The 26,855-nt window shown below is 43.2% G+C and overlaps 1 protein-coding gene across 2 annotated transcripts in view; it reads left to right on the top strand.

Moving 5' to 3' along the window:
• PIP4K2A (phosphatidylinositol-5-phosphate 4-kinase type 2 alpha) overlaps window positions 1-26,855 on the top strand; it is a 172,623-nt gene that overhangs the window by 115,874 nt on the left and 29,894 nt on the right. The window contains exons 4-6 of one of the 2 annotated variants that reach the window (XM_045874294.3): window positions 6,719-6,871; window positions 19,949-20,095; window positions 25,630-25,668. In XM_045874294.3, the coding sequence (XP_045730250.1) occupies window positions 6,719-6,871; window positions 19,949-20,095; window positions 25,630-25,668 (339 nt within the window). The remainder of the gene's footprint in view (window positions 1-6,718; window positions 6,872-19,948; window positions 20,096-25,629; window positions 25,669-26,855) is intronic. The other variant, XM_064591975.1, reaches the window with a different exon arrangement.

Raw genomic sequence — 26,855 nt, forward strand, 5'->3', positions numbered from 1 at the left:
GTCACCCAGCTCTCCCAGCTGCCTTCTCCTGTGCTTTTTATTTCTTTAGAGACTTGTCCCACCGCCTTTCCCCTTTGATGGAGGTAAGCGGGAGGCCAAGGACAGAAGGAAGACCTTGTGGGTTAGGAATTTTTGACTTGAAAGTTCTTTATAAAGTGTTTTAAATTCTTTTGTAAAAATAGAAGTGGTTGTTAAGGAGGGCTATAGGAAATAACCTGCAAAGGGAAATGAACAGTGTGTGGCTCTCGATATTCAGTGGATACAAACCAGAGGCTTGGCCAGGGTGGGGGACGAGAGGAATCAAGAGCAAACCGGAAGAAGCTTATTCTGTAAGTCCTTCTTCATTTTTAACTTCCTGGCCTGCAGACTCATCTGTCCATATTGATCTGCACTTCTAAATCTCTTCCGAGTTGAAATTCGCTATTTATAATAACAGCTATCATTTATTGAGTATTACTGTATTCCAGGCACTATTTTAAAACTTTATATTCCTCTAATTTAACTCCCAGACTTTTGACTAGTATTATTATTATCCTCGTCACTATTTCTATAGATAGGGAAACTGAAGCACAAAGAGCTTAAATTAACTTGCCCAAATTCATAGTCTTGATTTTTAAAGTTCCCGTGTCCGATGCCCTGTTATGCTGTCCCCCAGCTTCACCATCTTCCCTGTTTGGAACTTGAGAGGTCATCAGGCCTCTGCTTATGGCAATATGAACCTGAGAAAATATGAGTAAACTAAATAGAAGTATGAACAATCTAAACATAGAGAGATGGTTCCAATGTCCAGAACATTCTGATGAGCGTGTACTTAGTGGGTTTGTGAGTGTGTTCTCTTCTGATGGCTTCTAGACTTGGGAAGATGTATGAGGACATTTCAGAAGGCCAGTGGACATTTCATATATTGAATACCCTGGATTGCCTTTAAATTGTGTTGTGACTTTGACCCCAGATATCCAGAGAGCACTTTGTTTTGCACGTTCACACTTTTGAACTGAGAGGTTCGGAATCCCAGATTTTGAATTTTTAAAATGGCAACTTATTTCAGAATATATAGCTTTGTCCATGACAAAGAATCTGTTTTCTTTTCTTTTCTCTTCTCTTTTTTCTTCTCTTTTCTTTTCTTTCTTTCAGGAGTCTGTTTTCTAATGAGGGAATGAGAGTAGAGCTCCACACTCCAGGTAGATTTCATTGGGTAATTTTACCTGGCAGCTTTCTCATACACACAGACAGGTAGGTAATGGTGAACATTCCTGAGAGTAAATATTTTACTTTGGAAATGGGAATCACCTTGAAGATGACTAAACCGTCCCTATAAGCAGTGCTTTTTAGACCTTTGGTTAGATCAGATTTTCATCTCAGACTGGGTCTTTTAAATCAGATGGTTAAGATGAGAAGGAATTTTTTTTTTTAAAGGGTGCCTTCAGCTGGACCTTCTTTCTTCCATGCAGATCTTGTCCTAACTTGCAGATTTTGTCTTAACTTCTTTTTCTCTTTCTTTCCTTTCTTTCCTTTCTTCCTCTCTTGCCAGTTTAGCATTGTGGAGAGTAACCCAGCATTTCACATTCCCAGAGTAAAGGATTACTTGTTTCAGCCTTGGCCTTCTTTGCCAAGAAAACCCTTACAGTTTTAAGCAGGGAAAAACAGAGGATAGGACAGTCTTTAAAGATAGAAGCCAGTCACCAAAAGAGAATGAAAACCTCCAGCAATTCTCAGGTCATGTGAACTAATTAAAACGGACACAACGTACTATGCCACATGGTCAGAAATGTGAAGAATTCTTAGGATTGACACCATCACCCCGTGCACAGGACTGTCAGAAGAATAAAGTGCTAGGCAGCTCTCAGCCCTGTCTGTGCCAGACAGATTGTCTGACTCTAAGCCCAGCCCTCAACCACACATACTTTCCCTGTCCTGAAGCCTTGTTCCACAAACATACATCAGGCTCAGCTCTGGCCTTGAGAGAAGACAGCTCCTAATCCTACCTGCCTCAAGTCAAGTAATGAACAGTCCGAGAATGAGTCAGAATGGATTTGTACACATGTTAATAAAAGTGTAAAAAAAAAAGAGGACTTTGGGCTGCATTAACATTGAAACTGTTACTGATGATTTATTTTTACTTGGCAAGAGTGAAAACATAAAGACAGTTTTGGTTTTGTGCCAAGTTCACTCAGGCTCTAAATTGTGATTAGAAGGTGTTTGTCACCACAGAAGACTGTATCAGCTGTCCCATCGCTAATGCCCACCAGACTCTTGAGCCCAGGAGGGAGGCAGGAATGGCGGGAAGGATGGAGGCTGCCTGCTCTGGGTGACACCCCTGCAAGGCCCTCCACGAACATTGTCCCACCCAGGTATTCAAGCACTGAGGCAAGCAAGTCATTTCCATTCTCTGGGATTCTGTTTTATTACCTTTAAATTGAATGGTTTGGAATAATCTCCAAGGTTGCTTTCAACTGTCATGCTCTTGGATTATGAGCATTATTTACACATAGAGGGACCCTTTTGGGGCTCCCGAAGATCCCTCCCAAGCTCTGCTTTTCTCAAGCCTTCCTCCTCCTGAACTCCGAAACTCGCCAACTGTCCTGTATGATACTATGGTTCATTTTTCCTTTGTGACAGAGCAGAGCACACTGAAGAATTTCAGTATTCAGTTTTGCTACATAGCAGACTGTATGGAGGCCACTTGGTAACTCCTTTCAATACATGGCCCCGACATCCTTCCCTCAGCTCATTTTCTCTGTCCTGCCGAAATTGTCCTGAGAATATCTGGAATCTATAAAGTGTTATTTTCATGCTGCCCTAAGAACTATTGCCATCTTCTTTTTAACCATGGCCCAGATATCCTAAACCATCATGATGCCTCTGCCGAGGTGATGGTCGTATCTTTCTGACTGAACTTCTGTCGGGAAGCAGACTGAGGTGATTCTGCAGTTCCTGGAGCCGTGCGCTGTGCCTCCGAGTAAACACATTCTTAGAGTTATAAAAGGTCTGTGGTAGAGCTCTCCTTCAGCTCACCCTCTGCCCTGGTTTATTCTCCATCACTTTACAGACACAGAAACTGAGGCTCAGAGAGGCTAAATCCAAGGGTTGCAGAGTGGCAGACCATGTGCCCTGCTGCCTACACACACACACAGACACACACACACACACACACACACTTCTACCTTATTTCAAAGACCACAGAAAGTCTATGATTGTGATGTTAAGTAATGGCAAAAGTTAAGTCTTCGAAAACTGCCCTTTTTGGTTTCCTCAGAGGAAGCTTTCGGCAGGAGCCTGCATATTACTTGACTCCATTGTACTCCACAGTTTGGTTATCTTCAAGTGGGAAAATGCACCTGGCCTTTCCTATCTCAGAGGAATGTTGTGAAAATAAAGACGAAATAATGAGTTGGATTTTTCCAGGCCTTAGGGTCATTCCAAGGATTGTGCATTTTGTGTAAAATAGCGTTTACTCTTCTGATCTTCTGCTTGTCTAAGGCTTTCAGTAAATTTGATTCATATCTTTTTATGTTCATAGTGATAAAGGAACTTTCTTAATTTTCACAAAACTTCACGATTATTTGAAAACTAAGAGCCTTAAAAAAAATCCTTACCCACGCTGGAGATAGACACTGTTGGGTCTACTCATGTGATTATTGAAAAACTGAGTTGAGGCAGAACCAAGATTAGAATTTGTAAAGTGTTATAACCAGGATTAAGACACGGACAATATGCTAATGCAGAGTCTAGAATAAATGATTATCAATATATTTGAAACTAAAGGGGAAGACAAAGAATTTGAAAGGATGTAGCATCTGAGCTAAAGAGCCACTACTTATTTGATGAGTCATTTCTAGCCCTTTGGAAACCCATACATTGCCTTGTACCTATCATTATTAAACATTTCTCTAGTGAATTAATACAGTGAATGCAACAAAGTCTTCTTTTTCCCTATAAAGCTTCCCATTTTGGGGTACCTGTGTGGCTCAGTCAGTTGAGCATCCAACTCTTGGTTTCTGTTTGGGTCATGATCTCGAGGTCTCTGCGCTGAGCACAGAATCTTTCTCCCTCTGCTCTTCCCTCTCTATATCGCTCTCTCAAATAAATAAATAAATAAATAAAATCCTTAAAAAAAATAAAATAAAGTTTCCCATTTTTTTTTTTAAGATTTTATTTATTTGTGAGAGAGAGAATGAGAGACAGAGAGCACGAGAGGGAAGAGGGCAGAGGAAGAAGCAGACTCCCTGCAGAGCAGGGAGCCCGATGCGGGACTCGATCCCGGGACTCCAGGATCATGACCTGAGCTGAAGGCAGTTGCTTAACCAACTGAGCCACCCAGGCGCCCAAAGTTTCCCATTTTAACCAAACCAGAACTAGACAGAATATAGTGGGAAAGGTGTTCATGCACGTAAGTGTGTAATTATGACATACTTAATGCACTGGACTTGACACACTCTGCACAGACAAAGCACATCATAGCCACAGTTCAGCAGACCCTTGATTCTCACCTGGGAGACAGACCTACCGTGACTCTATCAGCATCATCTGCTTCTTCAGATGCCCCCGCCCACACCTGCGGAGTCAGAATCTACATTTCAGTGTCATCCCCCAGGGTGGTTTGGTGGCTCATTAAAGTTTGAGAGCACTTACTGTGCAGCTTTCAATTTTATTCTCTCCCGTTGGTCTGTGATCGAATGTTAGACTTTAATATCTGATATTAATGAATATGTTGCTGTCATTCTGTCCTTTGCTGAACACAGGTATTCTTTATTACGTGCCCCGCCCCCTTCCAAAAAGAAGTTATTTGGAATAATTTTTTGCAGGTTAATGTGTGGGAGGGAAATGTAAGACCATTAGCCCATGGCAATGATTGGTTTTTTTTGTTTGTTTGTTTTTGGCTAGTGTTTAAAACCCCAAGAGGGGAAATTCACTTTGATTTTCTTCCTTTTTCTTCTTAGCAGGAAGTAGTGCAAAGGAGAATTTTTTTGAGGGGGAAAAAAAAAAAACCAATGCCATGGAGAATTAGACTCTCACGAATATGGCCATTTCTGTCCTGAAAATTATTTTCATCCTTCTCAGTCTATCTAATGGATTTCAGTTGTCTCAAGAATAATTTAACACTGCCAATTCCTGCTCTTTAACCTCATTGGAAGTTATATCGATTTTTTTTCTTCTCCCCAGTTTCCTAATAACCTAAGGAAAGCAAATTCAGTTCACTGGCAGCTTTCACCCTGCACTTGACAGGTGCGCCTGGCAGCACTCTGATCAAGATGCGCTGTCGCGGGATGCGGCAGTGGGCGATAGCCGTGCCGGGGTGCGTCCTGGGAGCTAAGAATGCGCTCGCCGGCCCCTCCCTCAGCACCAGAAGGACCTCCCTGAGTTACTGCCCCTGCAACATAGTTGTACTTCATAGGGCTCTTCCTGTCGGATTTCATCTAGAAAGGAAGGAAAGGATAAAGAGGCTTGACTATACCAGACAGAAAGGAACTCTTTCATTGAAAATCCATGATGCAGGGATAATCACCTGCCTCTCTGAAGACATCTGTGTCCCCTTTAGTGGACATTCAGTGGGGCTTTTGAACGTAATTTGATTCAGAAGAAAATTTAAGCTCTTGTCCAACCCAGTCCCACATTTAGAGAGGAAGTTGGAGAGGGAAGGTGTCTTTGCCTTTGAATCCCTCCTACACAACCCACTGGGGCCAGGCAGGGCAGGCAGGTCAGTACTGAGGAACAGAGGCATCAGGGGTGAGGTCCAGACTTCTGAGATGCTGGAGGTTATCCTAGTAGTCTGAGTGACCAGAGTAAGAACGTGGGAGGAAGGGGGAGAGGTTTCTTGGAGGCTAAGAAAATGAGAGATTCAAACAGGAGAGTCACAAATGAGAAAAGGGTAGATGTTAGGGTGGACTTACCTACCTGGAGTGTCGATAGCGGGAGCCAGATACTAGAAATGAAATGATGCTACCAGAGCCCCTGCTCAGAGCCCCTCCTCGTCCACCCTCCAGGAGCTAAGTTGTTCTCAAAAATGGCTGAAGGGGGGTGGAAGATGGACCAAATCCGAGTCTTGTGAGGAGCTAGTTTAGAATACAGCTGCTCAGGCCCCTCTCAAGGCATGCGGCAGACAGCGTAGTTTTGAGCGGCTTACTAGTTGATAACTGGGGCTCTGAGCCAGCCACACCGGAGATGTGACTCCAGAGCTTCCCCTTACTAGTCGTGGGACCTTTGCCCAGTGATCAACTCTCTCTTGTCCCCATCTCCTCATCTGTAAAACTATGATGATATTAATAGTAACCACTTCATGGGTGTGGTATCAGAATTAGGAGAAATATTTCCTGCTTGCTGTTTGGCAGAATACCTGTCCTATAGGGAAACCACTCGGGGAATGTAAAAAAAATTTTTTCATCACTGGAACCTAATTTGATTCAGAAGAAAATTTGAGCTCTTGTCCAGCTCATAAAAGAAAAAGGTGAACAAAATAACTTTGATTGTAATTCTAGGCATTAGCCTACTCTGAGGACATTAGAAGCATAGTATATATCCAGTCTGTTTTCATTTCATTTGAAGGACTAGCAATTTGAGTTATGACGAATATATAATGTTGTCATCCTACTTATACCAGTTTGTTCCAAACGTAAATGTGTTTGGAAAACTTGTGAGGACAACACATGATCTGGAAATCAGAAGGCCGTGCCTCTAACCGGTCTTTTCCCTCCTCCCCCCACCTTATCCCGACCGGAAGAATTCCTTGACCAGGAGCGCACCCCTTCCCAACGATTCCCAGGCGCGCAGTGGGGCTCGATTCCACACTTCCTATGACAAAAGATACATCATCAAGACCATCACGAGTGAAGATGTGGCCGAAATGCACAACATCCTGAAGAAATACCACCAGGTAATTTTTCTCTATTTGAAACTCTTGAGAAAGTTAACATTCACTATGAATTATGACCAAGGCCAAAGATATAGTTAGAAAATGACGAGAACACATTTGACAGAAAAATCTCCTCTAGCTGGGTTTATTAACATTCCTGTGGCCAGATTACTGATAGTTAACATTTAGGAATTCTTGTACTATGAAGGTCAGTAGTTATTTATATAACACTTTTCATGTAAATACTCTTCTGCATAATAATTTTGATGATTACCATTCTGAATTTTAAGTCACTCAGTTGAAGATTTAGCAATGTTTCAGAAGTGTTTCAACCATGCCAGAAGTTAGGTGTTGACCTCTTGGGTATTTATCCATTTACACCTCCAAATCCTATCCTGCTTTCTCTGTCTCATCCTGTCCTGGCCCCAGAGAGATCCACCCTACTCTGAGAAAATTAGCCAATTTTAGAAAATTGGTGTTTGTCTACTTCCTGCCTCCTTTTCGCCCCTCAGTGTTCTCCTTTCATAATCCCCTGGGAATAAAATGAAACTACTGTTGGGAGCAGTGATCTCTCTCTCTTTCCCTCCCTTCCTGTCTCCCTCTCCCTTTCCCTCTCTCTCCCTCAATCTCAATAAATTCCAACCCAAGTGTGCCTGGTAGAGCGCATGCACCCAGGTCCCAGCTGGAGCTGTAAGAGGCCTTACCTACTGTGACGTGAGAGCATGAAGTCCGGTGTCAGACATTCCTGGGTTCAAATCCCAGCCCTTGTCACCTTCTAACCATGTGACTTCTGGACTTCGGAGCCTCTGTTTCTTCATTTAGACAATGGAGGTAATAACAACACCTGACTCTGAGTTCTGAAGGTTAAGCGGGAGAGAGCACAGCAGGTGCTCAGCGCAGAGTCTGCCACGCCCTGGCGGCTCGGTATACGCCAACTGTCATCGTCGGGTTACCCGGTGTCCTGAGAAATTGTGGTCTTTGGCATGAATATGGCCATTGCTTGCAACATCATGGCAGTCATCTTCAGAACTGGTGTCTGGCTACATGCCAACACACACACACACACATTTGCTTTTAGACTCCTGCTGCGTTTTTTGACCTATATAGCTCCAGATCCTCCTCACAGGTAAAGATTGGCTGTCACAGAGGATATTCAGAATAAAGTGCTGAGGGCCCCGCTTGTACGAACCGAAGGATTCTGAAACATTAAGTCTCAGCCTCTCAAAGTGACTACTTTGCAGGCAGTGCTCGTTTGGATTTGTGAGCTCTGAGATGTCTGTTTAAAAGTCAGCTTCCCTACTTTATGGTCACGCATGATGCTCTGACATCATGGATTATTTCTTGGCAGTTGCTTTTTCTTCCCGTCTCTGCAAATATGATTGATTGTATTTTGCTTGCAGTGAAATTTATTAAAAATCTTTGAGCTCTATTCTGTTTCTGGAAACTGGGAACTTTTCCTAATTTATTCTCTAAAAACATTAGTCAGCCTCTCAATTTATTGAATATCTAAAAAGTCTTTTGTAACATCTCTTCCTTTTGAAATTTGTTCTGTAGCACTTACATTGTTGCCTAATACAAAGGACATTTTAAGATGCCAGGATAGTATGGGTAAGGGTGAAAACACCAAGGCACAGTCTTCTGAATGAATCGAATTACAAAATGGGACTTTTAACTATTCACCTTTTAAATTGTCTACTATTTCATTTCTCCCCCTCTGGAACTTAATGTCATACTTAGACATTCTTTTTATTCTTTCTTTAAAGTACCTCAGAACATTCAAAGCAAAGTGATACCTCAGTGACTGATGAAAACATATTATTCTGATACGTGGCTACAATACCGTTCTAATAAAATGTGACATGCAATTCAAACATCAACTTCCTGATGACAACTTTGAGTACAGAATTTTTTTGACTTCCCAGAAATCACTGTTTGAAATGTTTCTCTGGGGTAGTCACTGTAACCTCGCATGCAGATTTGACATGTCATCAGTATTCCATGAAATACACTGGGGATCAAAATAAATCTATTGACGTGCTTCCGGGGCTTACCCAGTGCTAAAGATTGCCTTTTGTTCCACTGCTCGAAAACAATTACTTTTCTTGGTATGTTCTTTACCCAGAAAAGTCTGTTATCCAACATCTAGCTTTTTCTTTCTTCTTAAAAATAGTATTTTAAATCTAATCTAAAGTGTCTTAATGATTGAGAATTGCCACTATTAATACAATTTATTTCAAGGGCATTAAGTTGAAAGCCAGGAGACCTAGATCCTGGCTTTTTAAGAAATGGCTGCTTAGGTGATCTCGAAGCTCAGTTTCCCCATCGATGTTTCATTCATTCATTCATTCATTCATTCATTCATTCATTCATTCAGGGATTTACCCTGACCTAATTCCAGAAAGGATATCAGGTGGCCTTCAAAGAAGTTTGAAACACAAGACAGAATAAATGGGAAGAGAGGGAAGGAGAGGGTGAAGACACAAAATGGAGCCTGGGATGAGCTGAAAACGTCATGCCAGGATGCCAGCATGCCTGCTTGCACGAGGGCCGGGAGTTTGAGTTTCCTAGGAACCAAAGTTGAAAGAGAAACCTGAGCAAGTCCATTACACAGCTGCTGTGCCTGAAGATACCAATGAATCGGTTGATCGGGAGGACTGGAACTGTTCTTAGTCCTAAGATCAGACAGAGTTGTCTTGGTCTAAGGAGTACCCCACAGAGAGGACATGTGACACAATCAGCGTCATCCTTGCAAACGCCCATGCAACACAGAATTTCACAGAACTTGAAAAGAAACTCATCAACGCAGGCTGCTGAAACCACACTGACACACAGTTACACTTAGCCACCGCGGTTGTGCAAGGGAGGATGCAGTTTGCCCGGGCTTCCTGACCCTCTGCCAGCCCGGCTTCCTCCAGGCAGGATTTGAATGTTCTTCTCGCCACTCCTTTCACAGGCCACCTTCACACAGGGTGCTGGTGATGTGACATGGTGGCGAGCTCAGCCTTGTCCATCCCCAGGTGTAGCTGTTGCACGCAATTGGACACAGGCCTCATCATCTGTGATCCAGAAGAGATCTCTCCAGGCTTTGTGGTTCTCTGGTCTAGTCAGTGGTGCTCACGGGCATTTGCGATGCATATCAGGCCTTTCTTCCAACTTTATGTAGGCCTGGGCCAATTCGAGGATTTATGTGGAGTCTTACAAATTTTTGTCTTCTGCTTCAGCGGCAACTATCAGTTCTTCTATTTCATCTTGCTTTTTGTTGCTTTTACCTTCTGATGTGCTGTGCTTCTGAACTGCCTGGTCTGGACAAGCAGAGAGACTTGGTCCAACTGCCTGTCAGTGGGTGGGACTGGCTCTCAGAGAGGGTGTCTCCCGAGGAGCAAATGGCTGGACTTGCCGACAGCTGTGTTATCCCGTGGCCCTTTGGCTTCCCTTTTCTGTTCTCTTTGCTTTCATTGTTTTCTGTTTTGATGGACTATATCCAGAGCTGCAGCTATAGTCTGGAAGGTTAAAATCACCATGAGGCCAGTCTCTGGAGAAGTGGAACATTGCTAGATGTTTAAATAAATTCTTCTGGGACTAAGCTTCTGATGAGCCAACCTCACCAGTGACATGGTGTGGTAGGTGATTCAGACCTCATACTCGAGCTGTCTGCTGCAGTTCGCCCCTGACCAGCTATGTGACCTTGGGCAAGTTACCTAACCACTCTACGCCTGCTTCTCTGTCTATAAAATTTGGATAATAGTACCTCCTTCATTGGGTATTGTGCTAATTAGGTGAATTCATATTTACAACCTGCCCAGCTTGGTGTATGGTAAGTGCTCTATCAATGATTGAATAAGATAAAGCCCATTCTTCTACTTAGTTTCCTACCTCCCAGTGTTGAAATCATTAACCCTGTCAATCCACTAGGGGGCCCAGTTTCTAGTATCGTTTGGCACTGTTACAGAATTACGAAGATTCAAACCATGAGGAGTTAGAATTTTCCCCAAGCCCCCGCGTCTTGCCTTAGTCTTTACTTGCAGCCCAAATCCTGCCCTAATTTCCACTCAGCATCATCTCTCAGACCAATGGAGAATTTCTATTAAGCAAAGCAAACATTTATAAGTCTCTTTTACTTTATTTGGTTTTCTCTTTGTTATGTTTGGGAAAATAACCTAAACTTTTGGTGTCAATACCATTTTCTTTAAATTTCTGTTAGGCTAGAACAAACTTGGGTCTTGTAAATGATGATTATCAACCAGTGTCAGAAGAGCATTTGAAAAGCAAACAATAGTCAAGAACCTGCTGGAATATCTTACTTCTCTTAAAATGACCGATTTTTTTTTCCCACTGGCCTGAAATCATTGGGAGTTCTGACATCATGTAGTATCAGCTTTAACTGAAATTCAGGGTCAGTGTTAGTAAAACTTTGTAAGTTTTAGGAGAGGGGAACAAGTTACTGTATACATCGTTAAGAAAGGCCTAAGAATGTATCATTAAGAATATCTTTTAAGGTTTTGAAATACAGCGTTTAAATTTACTTCTTTCTTATTTCAAAATGACTGAAATGATAAATCGATAAGGTTGATAAAGTAACCCCAAAATCCCTTTTTATCCTTTGCATTGGGAAACAACTAGTAACTTGAACCAAATCTGGATGTCATGCCTGAACATCTGAATTCCTTGTTAAATAAGCTAGCTAGTACCTCACAGCTCAGTAGAGGATGTTAGAGTGAATGTTTGACTTTTTTGGACCCTCCTTGGAGTACATCTTTTTATCCTCCCATGAGGGACAGTGGTGTTGGTGTCATCATTCAACGAATGAGCCGGAGTACATCTTTTTATCCTCCCATGAGGGACAGTGGTGTTGGTGTCATCATTCAACGAATGAGCCACAGTAGAAGAAAGCTCAAAAAATAGACACTGCAATAGCTTAAAACAGTTGGGTGTTGTGCAGAATGAGAAAAAGTTACATACTGCATCAATGCTTCTCATACTTCGATTGTAGAGACAACACCCAAGCCCCATGCAGAAACACGCGATTCTCACTCAGTAGGTCTGGGGTGGCCCAAGATGCTGCGTCTCTAACCTGCTCCCAGGTGACACTGATGAAGCTTGTTAGATGGCAGGGCACTATCTACTTTCTAGAGCTAGAGAAACACTCTGAGTCAGCTCTTGGGTTTTTGATCCCCTATCTGGAGGAGAGGTCAATTAAGATTTGCAAAGTAGGTTAAAGTTTCAAGTCCAGGAGTACCCTGGAACTCTGCTCCTACAGCTGAGCTCCCAACAGGGCCTCTGCCCTCAGAAGCTGCAGACACATTTCTTGGCATCTCTTCGTCTCTTCGTAGAAACATCAGGAAGGCCTTTACCATCTCTCGGGTCCCCAGGGAGCGCCCTGCTGAGCTCCACTTTTCAGGCAGGGAGTGGCCGCTTGTTAATGGGGTGATTGGAGCCCTCAGTTCCCATCGTCCTACCCATTCATCCTCAGGCTTCTGGGGAGCTGCCCAGCCCGTTCACCAACACCCGCTGCCCGCAGCAGATTTCCTCCAGTTTCTGGAAATTCTGTCATCCTTCTCTCTTTATACACCGTCTGTCTCCTCTCATCTCTCCAACAGCTAGAGTGTTCTCATTCTGGCCTTCATGGCTCTTCACTCCTCTTTCCCATTTTCCATCTCCAGACATCCCTGCTTGCGAGATTCTGGGGAAATTCCTCAGCTCTGCCAGTCCCGGTTCTCTCTTCCACTGTCCTGTTCTGTTGTCTCACCTGTCCAGTGGGTTTTTATTTCAATAATTACATTTTTCCTTGTAGAAGTTCCATTTTTAAAAATCTGCCAGTTCATTTCTGATAGTTTCTTGTGTTAAGTTCATCTCTGAAATTGCATCCTTTATTTTTTAAATGTTTTATGCAAGACTGTTCAAACTCTATTTCTGATGGTCCTAACCTCTGCAATTTCTGGGAACCTGAATTTGTTGTCTCATGGGCCTGCTGCCTCTCCGTCAGAGTGACCTTCCCAAGCAGAAGCCCCCACAGTCTGGGGTCAAGACATTGACTAGGGATCAAATCTATCTACGTAGGGTAGGATTGGGCAGAAGGGGAAGTCAGATCACAATGCAGGCCAGCCAAGCTGCAGCCAACTGGTGGGGTGCTCTTGAGTCCTCCCCACCACCCACCCCAGAAGCTCCCACGTTTGGCCAGAGTGACCGGGAGGCAGACCTGGAAGAAGCTGCCAGCAAGGCTGTGGACTGCACGCCACAGCTGGGCGGGAAGGTCTTCTCCAAAGGCAGCCATACTTGCCTTCTTGTGTTTGATGGTCTTGTTGAGCTCATCGCCTCTTCTCCAGCGGGCCTCAAGCTGACTTTAGGAAAGGTGTTGTCCCGAGAGTTTTATCTGTGCTGAAGAAAATGAGTGGAGAGCACAACGTGTTTCTGTCAGAATCTAGCACCTCCCAGCTCCCTGCCTCTCCTGCCACCCAGGCCAGCTTCTCTGGCCCCAGCTCCTCCCCCTGTCCTGGCTCGCTGGCACACCTGCTTAAACCTTTGGCTCCCGACCCCAGGCACGGGCCACGGGGGGCGCAGCTTCTGACTGGAGGGCAAGGGGCTGGTTCTGGAACCCACCTTCTTTGACCAGCTAAAGCCTCCCATCGGGTGTGGGTCTAGTGGAGGCTGCGGGCCTCTCAGATCTCCTTAGGGTGATGTTGGAGTAGCAATTCTGCATTTTCACTGTGGTCAATGAATAAATGTTATCTGCACTTACGATAGAGTAGTTCTTACAAAGTCATTTCATCTTTAATAACCTTGGTGTTTCTGGGTCTTAATCATGTGTAACAAACAAGAAGAGCATCAGTGTTTTCCTTAAGGTATATTCTATATTTTCTGCATTATCTCAGTACTAGGAGTGTTTGTAAACACTATGGAGGAATGTTCCTTTCAAATCTGATTTTATCAATTTTAAGAAAAGCAGTAGTTTTGTGTCTATATTAGCTTAAATGTAGTCATCCTTACATTCTTTTTTCACCTCAAAACTGTTTGAAAAGGTTGACGGAAAATAAACAGTTTGTAAAAAAAAAAAAAACTGTTTGAAACCAAAATAAACTCTATTAAATGATACTTAAAGACCATTTTCCCAAAACATTAATTCAAGCTAAGTTTGGATTTATTTATTTGTTTGGTCATTCTAAAACAAAGCAATCCTTAATTTCAGACTATCTTTTCTTTTCTTTTCTTTTCTTTTCTTTTCTTTTCTTTTCTTTTCTTTTCTTTTCTTTCATGTTGTCAGTGATCTATAAACATAGCCAGAGGCACAATAAGGATTACAGATAATTTAACCTTTCAAAAACATTAAATGAAACAAGACTTTACATTGAAGTATTAATTTGATGCTATATTAAATTGTCACTTCAAGCCTCTAAAAAAATGAGTGAAACATGATAATAACAGCAATTTCCAAAAGCCAGAGCCCAGGCTCACACTCTCACGCGGAGATATAAATATTTATCCGTTGCAGTACATCACTTAGAATCCTCTCTGCTGAACCCTTCAGTCAGCTGTGAATCTGTTAATGGCATTTCATTTTGCATGAGAAGAGCAACAAAGCGGGGATTCATAATACTTGTTATTCTTGTTGAGCGCCTAAGAGCGAAGGAAACAGATCTTATGGCTGTTTCATTGTATATGTTTTAAAAATTCTGATTTCACCGTGTTAATTTATCGTGCTATGATAGTTCTAACAAACCCATGGCTATGTAGGAAAAAGTTCTAAGACTTACGAAGAGATAAAATTTGGTTTTATTGATTGTACCATGGAATCGTTTACAAGTACCTTTTTAAAAGAAGACAGAAGGAAGTAAAAACTGTTAGTGTTTGGAAGCATAGGTTTCAGACAGAAACATTGCAAGCAAATAAAAGTTTCTGAGAGTACTCTTGAAAAAAACAGAAGCCACTCCATGATTAGTAACAGGGGACTTGAGGTATCCAGCCAAGAAAGTACAAAAGTGAAAAATAATAAAAACAATATTTAAAAATGCATTTAAATGTAGGTAATGCAGTGAGTTTAACACTGAAAGCTGACCCCAAGAATAACTGAGTGTTTTAGCTTCATATAACAAGCATAATAAGAATTGATGATAATCAAGTTCACTCTTTTAAAATTGGGGAGTAAATATTCAGTACCTATTCAGATGAAAACTCAGTGTCATCGTGGATTTGCAAGCATTTGCAAGCCACCAGTCCAGGTGCCAGACCAAGCTTCTCTTTGGTGTGAGAGAAGAGCTTGGCTGCAGGTGACATAGAGAGCCGGCGTTATGCCACAGGTAGGAATGTGTCGGGAAAATGCCACATTCGAGAAGCCACTGAAAGGCACACTCTCCAGGATTGTACATATGCAGCCCATGCTCTCATAAAAGAATCCTCTCTCTTGCCTGATGTGTGCTCTTAATTTCTGAGCCACACATGGATGTTCAGCATTGCCAAGTGTTTGGTCCAATTGTGGCCTTATCTCCGTTGGGACCTCAGAGTGGCAGAGGACAGAAGTTGCAAACTCATCTGACTTCTGGAAGGGAGTCCACCAGGCTACTGTAGGCACTGCACCTGCTGAGTCTGGAGACTGAGATATTAATATAGCGGGTGGGGAACACCCATGTGTCTCTGTCCTTTGCCAGTAGGGAAGGCCTGCCTTGTAGCCACATCAAGACAGTGGTTGAAAGTGAAAGAAATACTCAGACCTTTCTTAAGGAGTCATCCTCAGGATTAAATTGTTATTTCTTCATTCTTGTAGTCTGGAAATTAAGCATGTAGAAGGGAGGAAGCAAAGATTCCTTAGATTATCTTGTGATCAAATCAACAATGTTAAGAAAGAAATTAAGAGATGCTGAGGATGTTTTTCAATATTCAAAAAAAAGAGGGTGCTCCTGCCAAATGATTGGTTATTGAAGAATGGCATGATACGGGGCGCCTGGGTGGCTCAGTCGGTTAAGCGACTGCCTTCGGCTCAGGTCATGATCCTGGAGTCCTGGGATCGAGTCCCGCATCGGGCTCCCTGCTCTCCAGGGAGTCTGCTTCTCCCTCTGACCCTCCCCCTTCTCATGCTCTCTCTCTCTATCTCATTCTCTCTCTCAAATAAATAAATAAAAATCTTTAAAAAAAAAAAAAAGAATGACATGATATTGTAGTGCCCGCAATACACCCCTTTCTTCTTATTTTGGAAGCATTTATGTACAAGATGTTTTGTAAATTTGTCGATGATGTTTAAATTCTTGAAAGTGCTCAGAGTTCTGATCCTAAAATAACATGAGAGAAATACAATTTTTTTAGTGTTTCTTTCATATTTACAAGAACATTACCTCACTTTATCAGCAGATACATACATTCACAAAACTATTCATTTTTGGAAGGTCTTTGTGGAGGTTCATTGAAATTGAGAGTTTCCATCATGCATTTAAAATAAAATTCATTTCTCAGCATTTTAGGGATACCTCAGGTGCTCTAGGAAGTCTCCCTCCCTTCCTCCCCGCTTCCTTTTCCACCCCTCACCCAGGGTCTTGGTTTCATCTTGTTCCAGCTCAGGTCATGGGCGGTCAGCCCCCCACAGTCCTTTTTTTCCCAGGTCTTCACATTCTTCACAGAAACCCTATGCCCTCATTACTATCATTACCCCTCTTCTTCAAATGCAGAGGCACAGAGAAGTTGAGTAATTGGCCGAGGGATACACAGCTCGTGAATGTGGAGCTGGACCAATAGGGCTCCTAGCTGCGTGATGTGGCTGAGTTGTGCAAAGGGCCCAGTTAAAGCTCTGGCCATGAATTTACAGTCGCCCTGGATGTGAGATTACCCTGGTAGTTCGTGTGTGGTTTGCAGATGTGGCCACTGGGGTCAGAGTTTGTGGGCAGCATTTCCGGGGTCAGCTGGTGAAGAACGCAAGAGGATGAACATCCAGGCCTCTGTGCCAGCTCCCCAGGCGGTTACACGCCACGCTAGAACAGCGGTGCCCCAGCTTGGCATTGCCAGAGCCACTGGAATGTCCCTCTCCTGTAATGGAACCGTCTCATCTTTTCCCGGAGCCCTGCCCAGAAATTCCGTCACTGGGTGGGATTTTCCCCACCAATGCTTTTTCTAAACCCTTAGCACCAGCTGTGTTGCTCACCAGTCCTGGAATCTTTTTTTTTTTTTTTTTTTAAAGATTTTATTTATTTATTTGAGAGAGAGAGAATGAGAGAGAGCAAGCACATGAGAGGGGGCAGGGTCAGAGGGAGAAGCAGACTCCCCGCCGAGCAGGGAGCCCGATGCGGGACTCGATCCCGGGACTCCAGGATCATGACCTGAGCCGAAGGTAGTCGCTCAACCAACTGAGCCACCCAGGCGCCCCCAGTCCTGGAATCTTAATAGGATAGGCTTGAATATAGGTTGCGGTCTGGTCCATATTTATAAACGCAGGAGCTGAAGTCTATTAAATCTGTATTTTTCAAGGTGTTCGTCTAAGAGCCTCATCAGCGAGCCAGGCCTTTGAGAAGCAGCGCATGTAGAAGCTTGGAGATGCAGATTAAATTGATCTCATTTTTATATGCAGTAATTTATTTAGTCTTAAAGATAGAGGAGTTGTAGAATGTAATCCACGTGGGTGTTTTTCTGTGGGGAGAGAAAAAACCTTGTCGATGATTTCCTGTACAGTGTGCAGAAAGTTTCTTTATCATTTTCATTACCTGAATAATAGTATCTACTCTGTTCCAAGGCGTTCTGTGGCTTGGTACAGAGATTTTGATCAAAAAGACTTACTCTGTTGCCAGGACTTGTAAAAGATAGGCCAAGATGAGACTAATCTGAGCACAAAGAGGGGTTGAACAGCGGTGTACCCCCCACCCCCGGGGCAGGGGACAAATATGCATGCCCTGTGAGCCTCCAAAATACCTACACAGAGCCTGCCTCAGAGTGGACGCCAGTCCGTGTTCCTGAGTTCGGAGGACCAAGCAGATGCCACGTACCATTGAAGTTTCTTATGAGAGTTTTGAATGAAAATAATTGTTAACTATTACCACTGTCCTCTGCAGAGGGAGGAAGAATGTAGTACAACACACAGGCATGGCGTGAAGTATTTTGACTTACTAATCCTCACAACAACTTTCCTTGCTGGTAGGAATTATGGTGCTCATTTTTCAGAAAATGAAACTAAAATGAAGAGTGATCTAGTAACTTGCCCAAGATCCCACAGCTGGTAAATGGAGGCACCAGGATGCATATGCATTCTTTCCAACTCACAAACCTACATTCCTTCTACCGTGCTCACACAGTGTAGACCCCTGTAGTCTCCATGTTTTTAAGGCTCACCCAAGCATCTTTCTTCAGAGGTGAGGGACAACAGCCGTTTTTATTTCTTTAGATCAGATGTGAGAAGTTTTGTTTTCAACCAACGCCTCTTCACTGCCCATTTTGTATTTGCAAACCTCATGTTCATTTACTGTTGTTTTGAAAGGAGAGAAATAGAAAATGTTCCACTGATCTGACTTCAAAGGAAGAACAAATTGAGGTGAAACTCTACTCAGGAAATATATCAGTTTAAAATGTGTAGCTCAGTTATGGTCAGTATGATAGAAAAGAGCAAGAGCATCTTTAAAACCTGCCAACACTCTGGGTGACAAATATCAAACTCATGTACTGATGCTTTTCATCTTTAATGACAAAAACTAAAAGCTTTTTTTGACCTTTAAGATGGTTAAATATTATCAGAATTGATTATTGACAGTGCTTGCCACTAAAAAGTTTGAAAGGGCATTTTATTTTTATTTTTATAAAATGCTCATTGTAAAATGGAAAAATTCAAGCAGCATAATTTTACAAAAAAGGGGGGAGAAAGCAAAGTTACCCCAAATTCTGCCATTACCACTTGGTAACCGTTCTTCCAGGCCTCTCCCTAATATGCACAACGTATATGATTTTAACAATTTTTACAATTTTGGAATCATGCTGCTCATGCTATTCATTATCCAGAGGTTTCACACACCTGTCAAGGACAAAAAAGAGCTCTTTTGAAATATTCTCTCCCCTTTCATTTTAAAGAAAGGAAAACCCAACTTTCCTTTGGAGAGTGCAGTGGGACCCATTTTATAAAGATCAGCTTTCAAAGGAGATGTGTCTCCCCCTTGTGACCCTTTAGAGGATGGTCATCAATACCTCGAGACTCATGTTGTGTTTTTGCAACTGTAATCAGAAATGGTGTCAAAGGGCGCCTGGGTGGCTCAGTTGGTTAAGCGACTGCCTTCGGCAGGAGTCCCGGGATCGAGTCCCGCATCGGGCTCCCTGCTCAGCGGGGGGTCTGCTTCTCCCTCTGACCCTCCCCCCTCTCATGCTCTCTCTATCTCATTCTCTCTCTCTCAAATAAATAAATAAAATCTTTTTTAAAAAAATGGTGTCAAAGCTGGAACGTGTCCAGTGGCCTTGATGAAATCCAACATGGGGGCCAGAGTACCTCTGTCTGTCCGGAGAGCACCTCTGTCTGTCCGGAGAGCAGGAGCAAGTACTCTGGGGTAGCGTGGCACCTTCCCTTCACGCTGCTGCTCTGGTAGGCAGTAGCTCGGCGCATTAGTGTGATGGGTGAGAAACAAAAGCTAGGACTAGAGATGACTGTCCCAGCTTCTAACACTCAGCTCTCTCCACAGTTTCCTCTTTAATCACAGCTTCAATGCTATACTTTCATAACACTGTTAAAAGAGCTGATCTTAGTGGCCAAGTGACTCTCCCTCAACCTCACAGAGTCATCACCCAGGCTTCTGGGAAGGAAGGGGGAGGCCCTCGGTAGGGTGTGATTTCCCTTTAGAGGAATTAGAAAATGGACCAATCACTTGCCGTCTTGTCTAACACTGTTATATCCAACTTTTGACTTTACAAATTAGTTTGGGATGTTAGGGAAAAATATCTCTTTGGAGAATAAGTTGAGTTTTCTTATCTATGTATACGTGGTGATCTCAGATCCTGGTCAGGCAGTATAAACACGGTCATTTTCTGTAAATAGGACCTTAGTAGTTGGAGGGTTTCACGTTGTCTAAACACAAAGGCAGAAGAGTTATATTTTACATCTGAATGAGCACGTTTTGATTACATAATGTGTTCCTTTTCCTCTCTCCTGTGCAGTATATAGTAGAATGTCATGGGATCACCCTTCTTCCCCAGTTCTTGGGCATGTACCGGCTTAATGTTGATGGAGTTGAAATCTACGTGATTGTTACAAGAAATGTGTTCAGCCACCGTTTATCTGTATATAGGAAATACGACTTAAAGGTGAGATTTTTGTTCATGTTTATTAAGTAATTAAACAAATATTGTAATTGATCATGCTAAACACTTAGGAGGTGCTCAGAGCTTAAAGCCACCAGGCAACTAAACTAGCAGTGCACATGTTAGGAGGTATCATGTCTGATTTTCAAGGAGTTATTTTTTGAACACCAGCTACGTACCAGGCAGTGTTTTGGTGCTGGGAATAGTGCGATGAACAAAATGGACCAGACCTGCGCTCAAGGAACTGACATTGTGGTGGGTGCAGACAGACAATAAGTAAAAGTAGTGAGTAAATCCTATAGCATAGTAAGAAGTGGTAAGTGCTATGGATAGAAGTGAAGATGGGGAAGAATGGGGGACAACCCTTAGACAGGGTGTCGGGGAAGCTTTCACTGGAAAGATGACATTGCAGCAGACCCAAAGGAAGAGGGCATGAGCTGAGGGAAGGGCCTTCCTGGCAGAAGACACAGGCCCCGAGACCGGCTATTACAAAGACCCTGGGTGAGAGGCACACCACGGGAATTCTGAGGGGAGTGAGGTGAGCTGACTCTTTGGATCACTGACTTTGGGGGAGGATGTCCAAGTTGGGAGCTGGCAATTTGTGACCTGCCTGCATGGCAAATCCAGCTTGGCCATTTTTGTAAATAAAGTTTTATTGGAACACTGCCGTGGCCAGTGTTTCTGCATCACGTGTGGTTGCTTTTGTACTATAATGGCAGAGTTGAATAGTACCACAGAGACTGTTCGGAACCACAAAACCTAAAACATCTACCAGCTGACCCATTCAGAAAAAGATTGCCACCCTTTGGTCTTTGCCAGTAGATCTCAAATTTTTTGATCTCAGACTCCTTCACTCTTAAAAGAGGACCCCCGGTACAGCCACTGTGGAAAGCAGTATGGAAGTTCCTCAAAAAATTAAAAATAGAATTGCCATATGATTTAGTAATCCCACTACTGGGTATTTACCCAAAGAATACAAAGACACTAATTTGAAAAGACATATGCACCCCTATGTTTATTGCAGCGTTATTTACAATAGCCAAATTATGGAAGCAACCCAAGTGTCCTTTGATAGATGAATGGGTAAAGAAGATGTGGTATACATATACAATGGAATATTACGCAGCCATTAAAAGGAACGGAATCTTGCCATGGATGGATTTAGAGGGTAGCTAGGTGAAGTAAGTCAGTCAGAGAAAGACAAATACCGTATCATTTCACTCATGTGGAATTTAAAAAACAAATGAACAAATTTAAAAAGAGACCAAAAAAACCCCAGACTCTTAAGTATAGAGACAAACTGACGGTTATCAGAGGAGAGGAGGGAGGGGGATGGCTGAAATAGGTGATGGGGATTAGGAGTACACTTATGATGAGCACTAAGTAATGTATAGAATTGTTGAATCATTATATTGTACACCTGAAACTAATATGACATTGTATGCTGATTATAATGAAATTAAAATTTTTTAAAAAGAGGACTGTCAAAAGCTTTTGGGTTGTATATACTGCTATTTACAACGTTAGAAATTAAAATAAAAAATTTTAAATGCTTACTTTATAATTTAAAAAACCATTACATGTTAGCATATTTTTATGAAAAATAGCTGTATCTTGCAAATCAAAAAATTGAGATGGGTGACCTTTTTTTTTTTTCCTTTACATTTTTGCAAATCTCCCTAATATCTGACTTAATATGAGATAGTTGGAATGTCCTATCTGGTTGTGCTGTCTGTTGCAATGTTACTTGATTGACGTGTATGAAGAAAGTCAGACCTTAACACAGATACATAGTTGGAAAATGGGAGGGTGGGTGTTTTAATAACTTTTTCAGAAGTTTGTGGATACTGTTCTTTGATATTCTACCAAAACCTGACAAAAGGTAATTTCTCAAAGCTTAGTTACGATGTGGGATCAGAAATCACATCAGTGAACTTTCTGTATTTATTTCATTAAAACCCATTGGTCTGTTTGCATGCTTTGATCATTTGAAACAGATGCAGTCACTGAGTTATGGGGTCTTCCAAATATTGACTCATTATGCAATATCGAGAAGTCACATTAATATCACAAGTCTCATAAGAGAAGTCTTTAAGTATTGAGAAGCTGTCATGCTCACGGTGGTGGATACAAGTTTTTTAAAACTCTGATTTCCACTTGAAAGCTCAAATTTTACCATTGGCAACAAGCCTTGTGCATTGTTTTTGGTGAAACGCCAGCAGACAGCTCCCCAGCACGCAGCTGAGCCCCACAGCCTTATTGTTTGAGCAAATAACTACCAAACGCCCAGATCTGAGTAAAGAGATTGCCAGTTGTTCTTTCAGGTAAAAATGTTTTAAATGAAAAAAGTGGCTAGTTGAGCTCATAACTCAAATCATCACAAAAATGACTGTTCTTAAAACATTCCTTCTTCACAAACAGAAGTGTTTTATACATATTCCCACAAAGAATATGGAAGAAATGTGTACTCCGTGGTCAAGATTTACTAATTTCATTGCTTCATCAAGGACATTTTTAGACATATATATAATGTATATTTTGTATATATTTTATGACAAACTCTATTAGTAGCATTCGGTGCCACTGGATTTGTGCTAAGCTGCCAACAGTTTTGCCCACGATTGTTTTTGTAACATCCATGCAAATATCAAGACAGTGAAAAAGGCCGATCATGTCTCAATATTATTAGAAAGATGGTTTTGACTTTGCAGAGCCCTGCAAGGGTTTTGGGACCCCAGGATGCTGAGCACACTTTGAGAAATGCTAGTCTAAGGGAGGGAAGATGGTTTAGGCTTATCTTCTCCCCTCTGGAGTTCAGATAAACTGTATAAGCTTCCCAAATACAGCCTTGCTCTGTTCTGCCTCCAAGTTGAGGCAATTTTGTCGCCTGGAATCACCCTGGTGGAAATCCCAGCCACTCTCCAGGGCTCTTGGATCATCTCTCTCACTCAGCAACCTTTGCAGTGCTGCCTAGAGGATGGACGCTGTGGAGCATTACGGGACTTTGTTCACGGGTCTGACTCCCCTATAGAATAAGCCAGAGTGACCTCTGAAGCCTCCTGTCCTGGTTTATCATTTGTTAGCTGTGGGTGGGTTGCTGAACTTTTATTGAACCTCCGTTTCTTCATCTGTAAAACAGTGATAACTATACCTACCTTTGCTGGGTTGTTATGAGGATTCGATTACACATGCGCGCGTGCACGCACACACACACACACACACCTGTCACGTCCGGCATAATGTGTAGCATATAGGAATTGGCCAGTGAATTGTGGTCGTGACTCATCCATCCTACTAGTAAGTGCCTTAAAGGCAAATTTTTGGTCCTTTTTATTTTTCTATTCCCCTAAGATAGTGCCTCGTTCAAGGAAGCATCTAGTAAACATATCTTGATGTAAATTATACTTCTAGACTGGATATTATAGTTTTAATTTGCCTCAGACTTCCTTAATTTCAGCTCCCTTTTTTAGCTTGTAGAATAAATTCTCTTCTTGCCAGTACTTTCGGTTGTGATGGAACCTGGACATCTGGCGTCATTTCATGGCTCAAACTCTTGGCCTTGACTTACTAACCTTATTTTCTACTTCTGTTCGAGTTTTTATTTTGAATTCATTTAAATTTGGGTGAGTTCCCCCCCTCCCCCAGGCTAATGATCTGCATTTACATAGAGATGAAGCTTCACCAAGAATCAGAAGCAGGGTAAATTTTACTGCGGGAGGGAAAACACACACACACACACAGAGACCAGAAACTTGGCTAAAGATATAAAGAGGAATAAGTTTCCTCCTCTGACCAGGAGCATAGACAGTGCTCAAATATTGCAAATATCCCGTCTTTTTTTTTTTTTTTTTTTAATTTGGGAACATTCTTTGTTAGAAATCAGTGTGTAAAGGAAGCTCTTTGTGGTCTGTATTCAAGAATCCCTAAAAAAAAAAAAACCAACCAGGAAAATGGACCATTACAAGTGGCAGCTGCTGGGTTTGTGCAGGGGGACAACATGTTTTCCTTCACGAACAATTCACATTGTCCCTCATTGTTTCATGGGTCAGCTTTGTGCTCCTCCGATGCTCCCCCAGAAACCCGGAGCATTTCCCCTGGGCTAATAGCAGCTTCTCTGACGTCCGCCGACCTGGGAATGCTGACCACCAGGGGGATGGAGCTTTGATCCAGGGTGGGGGAGGGGGACTCTCCACAATCCACTAATGCACGGCTGCTTCCAGGGCAATAGGCTGCTTCCAGGGCAATAAACGCTGATAGGAGAGGTGGTCGGAGAAGCGCATCACTGCTGACCTGGGCTTGCCTGGGTGGCCCGCGCCACGGGGGAAGGGAGAGCGGTGACGTGGTCGTGATCCTTCTCCAACCATTTATTCGGGGAATGCCAGGCATTGCTGTGTGAGATACTGCAGCGGTCCCTGAGGAGCACGAAGAAGAAATTGTTCTTGTTGTATTGACATCGCTAGGAATTCACTAGCCATCTGCAAGCCAACTTTTGCATTAGCATCTTCCACAAACAAGGGGAAGTTTCTCTTCTTGAGCTCTACCGCACGCCCCCGTTGGCATCCGGGTGGGCTTGGGTCTTCTCGGACAACCCCAGAGCTCTGAGGCGTGGCTTTGCCAACCAGTGCAGCAGAGTAGAATTGCAGAGATCAAGAACTGTCTTTTCTTCCCCTTGATACCTTTGTGCTCAGCCTAAGGGCCTGGCACAAAGGGGGTGCAAGTAAATATGTATGAAGGGATTCCCAGAGTGAAGGGGGACAGGAAGGACCCACAAGGTCTTACTCAGAGTAGTGAGGACAACATGTCCATCAGTAACTCTGAAACGGGAGAAGGGCAGGCAGAGGGCTAGGACGGGCCCACATCTGGAAGACGTAATGTGGGGAAGGAGGCATTTAATGCCCCAGTGGCTACTGCAGCCACGAGTGGCCCACATCACCTTTGAAGATATAAGACCAACCATTTCTGGCAATCGAGGCAAGAAGCAGAGCATGGTGTTAATAAGTTATCATTCAAAGGGCGCCTGGGTGGCTCAGTCGGTTAAGCATCTGATTCTTGATTTCAGCTCAGGTGGTGATCTCAGGGTCGTGAGATCAAGCCCCTGCTTCAGGCTCTGTGCTGGGCATGGAGTCTGCTTAAGATTCTCTCTCTCTCTCTCCATCTCCCTCTGCCCTTCCCCCGCCCCATTCATGTTCTCTCTCTTTAAAAAAAAAAAAATAATTAAAAAAAAAAAAGTTACTGTTCAAGTGATTGTCAGGTTTTCTGACCTCCAGCAGGGGGACAAGAACCAAGGAGAATCCAGCTCAGGTGACAAGCTAGGGAGAGGGTTGGAGACCAGCCAGCAGGAATGTCTGCAGAGCGGGGAGTGCCCACGGGGCAGAGTTGTGGCCAGGGAGGGGACAGAGCTCACTCAGGGCACGGCTCCAGAGCGAAGTGGGTGCTCCTTTATTTCTGCGCTCTGGCCGGGCACACTTGCATAGCTTACACGTGTGAAGCCCGATGCCTCCCATGTGCATGTTTTCATGACGGTCTTTGTGTTTCAGGGCTCTACCGTGGCTAGAGAAGCCAGCGACAAGGAAAAGGTGAGTACCCTGACATTCCCACCGCGGCCCCCTCCTTACGTCCACTCTTTCTCTCCTGCCTTCCACTGCGATTCTTCCGTTTCCCCTCTGCCACGCCAGTGAGAAGCACGTCACTGACCTGAGAAGTCTCCTGCCTCCGCTCTCTTCCTCAGATTAGCTGCCCCACACTCTTTGTTGGGCAATAGTAGTTCTGTTAGTTTTAAGTGTGTTGAAAGAAACGGTTCATATGCAACATGGTCCTGAAAGCACAGCCATCTGTGTGGTTACTTAGGATCCAGACGCAGCTACAGCCCAGTAGCCAGGGTCCTAACCCCGCTCTTTCCCTAACTGGCGGCTGGGACTCCAGTCCTTTCCACGCCTCTCTGAGCCCTGGTTGGTCACCTGTAAAATGAGCATGTTGAGCTTCAGTTTCACCTGGAAAAGATTGGCTCGGATGAGCTTCAGACCCCTTTCCAGCTCTAAGATAGGATTAGAGTGCTTTTGACTTAAAGAATTAGGGATGTGGAGATTATATCTTATATTTTCCTGAGTCACTGGACAGCAGGTAATATTTGAACTACGTTTGGTTTATTATGCAAGAGTATAGACAGATTCAACTTGAATCAGTTTGATTAAGAGTTTGGGAAGTAGCTTTCTGTGTGGCGACTGAAACTGACCCAAATCGGCATTTGCTTATACGAAAGGTACCTCGATACTCTCAGTTACTCCCCCTCCTCGTCACCTGGTGAAGTTTTTTGACCAAACCGTTGAAAACGGGGCTCAGGATTTTAAATTACGATTTTAGAATGTTCTCATCCTGTCTTGATTTGAATTTTACATTTCGGGAATCTACTTTTCTTTACTCATTCGGAAGTATTTGTGAATTTTTTCATGGCTACCATCCTAGCTTCAGGGGCTCAAATAAGGAACCACACAGACATATCTAGCAGGCGACACAGACATTAAAATAGGAAATGACAGTTATCATGTGATAAGCAGTTTAATAGGGAGCATGTAGCACCTGACCCGGTGGGGGTAGGGGGACAGAGAGGGGCACCTGGCACTTTGGCTGGAGGGTGACATAAGCTGCACCACTTGGAAAGGCTGTTGGAATAACTCGGATAGAGTGGTGGCCTGAACTGGGATGGTGGAAGAGGATAAGTTATAGGGAGATTTAGGAAGAAGCCACAGAAGCCGGAGATTTGATG

The sequence above is a fragment of the Mirounga angustirostris genome, unplaced genomic scaffold (genome assembly GCF_029215605.1).
Source record: "Mirounga angustirostris isolate CCGP_5_RB_7025 unplaced genomic scaffold, mMirAng1.0.hap1 SCAF_5, whole genome shotgun sequence".
Lineage (NCBI taxonomy): Eukaryota > Metazoa > Chordata > Mammalia > Carnivora > Phocidae > Mirounga > Mirounga angustirostris.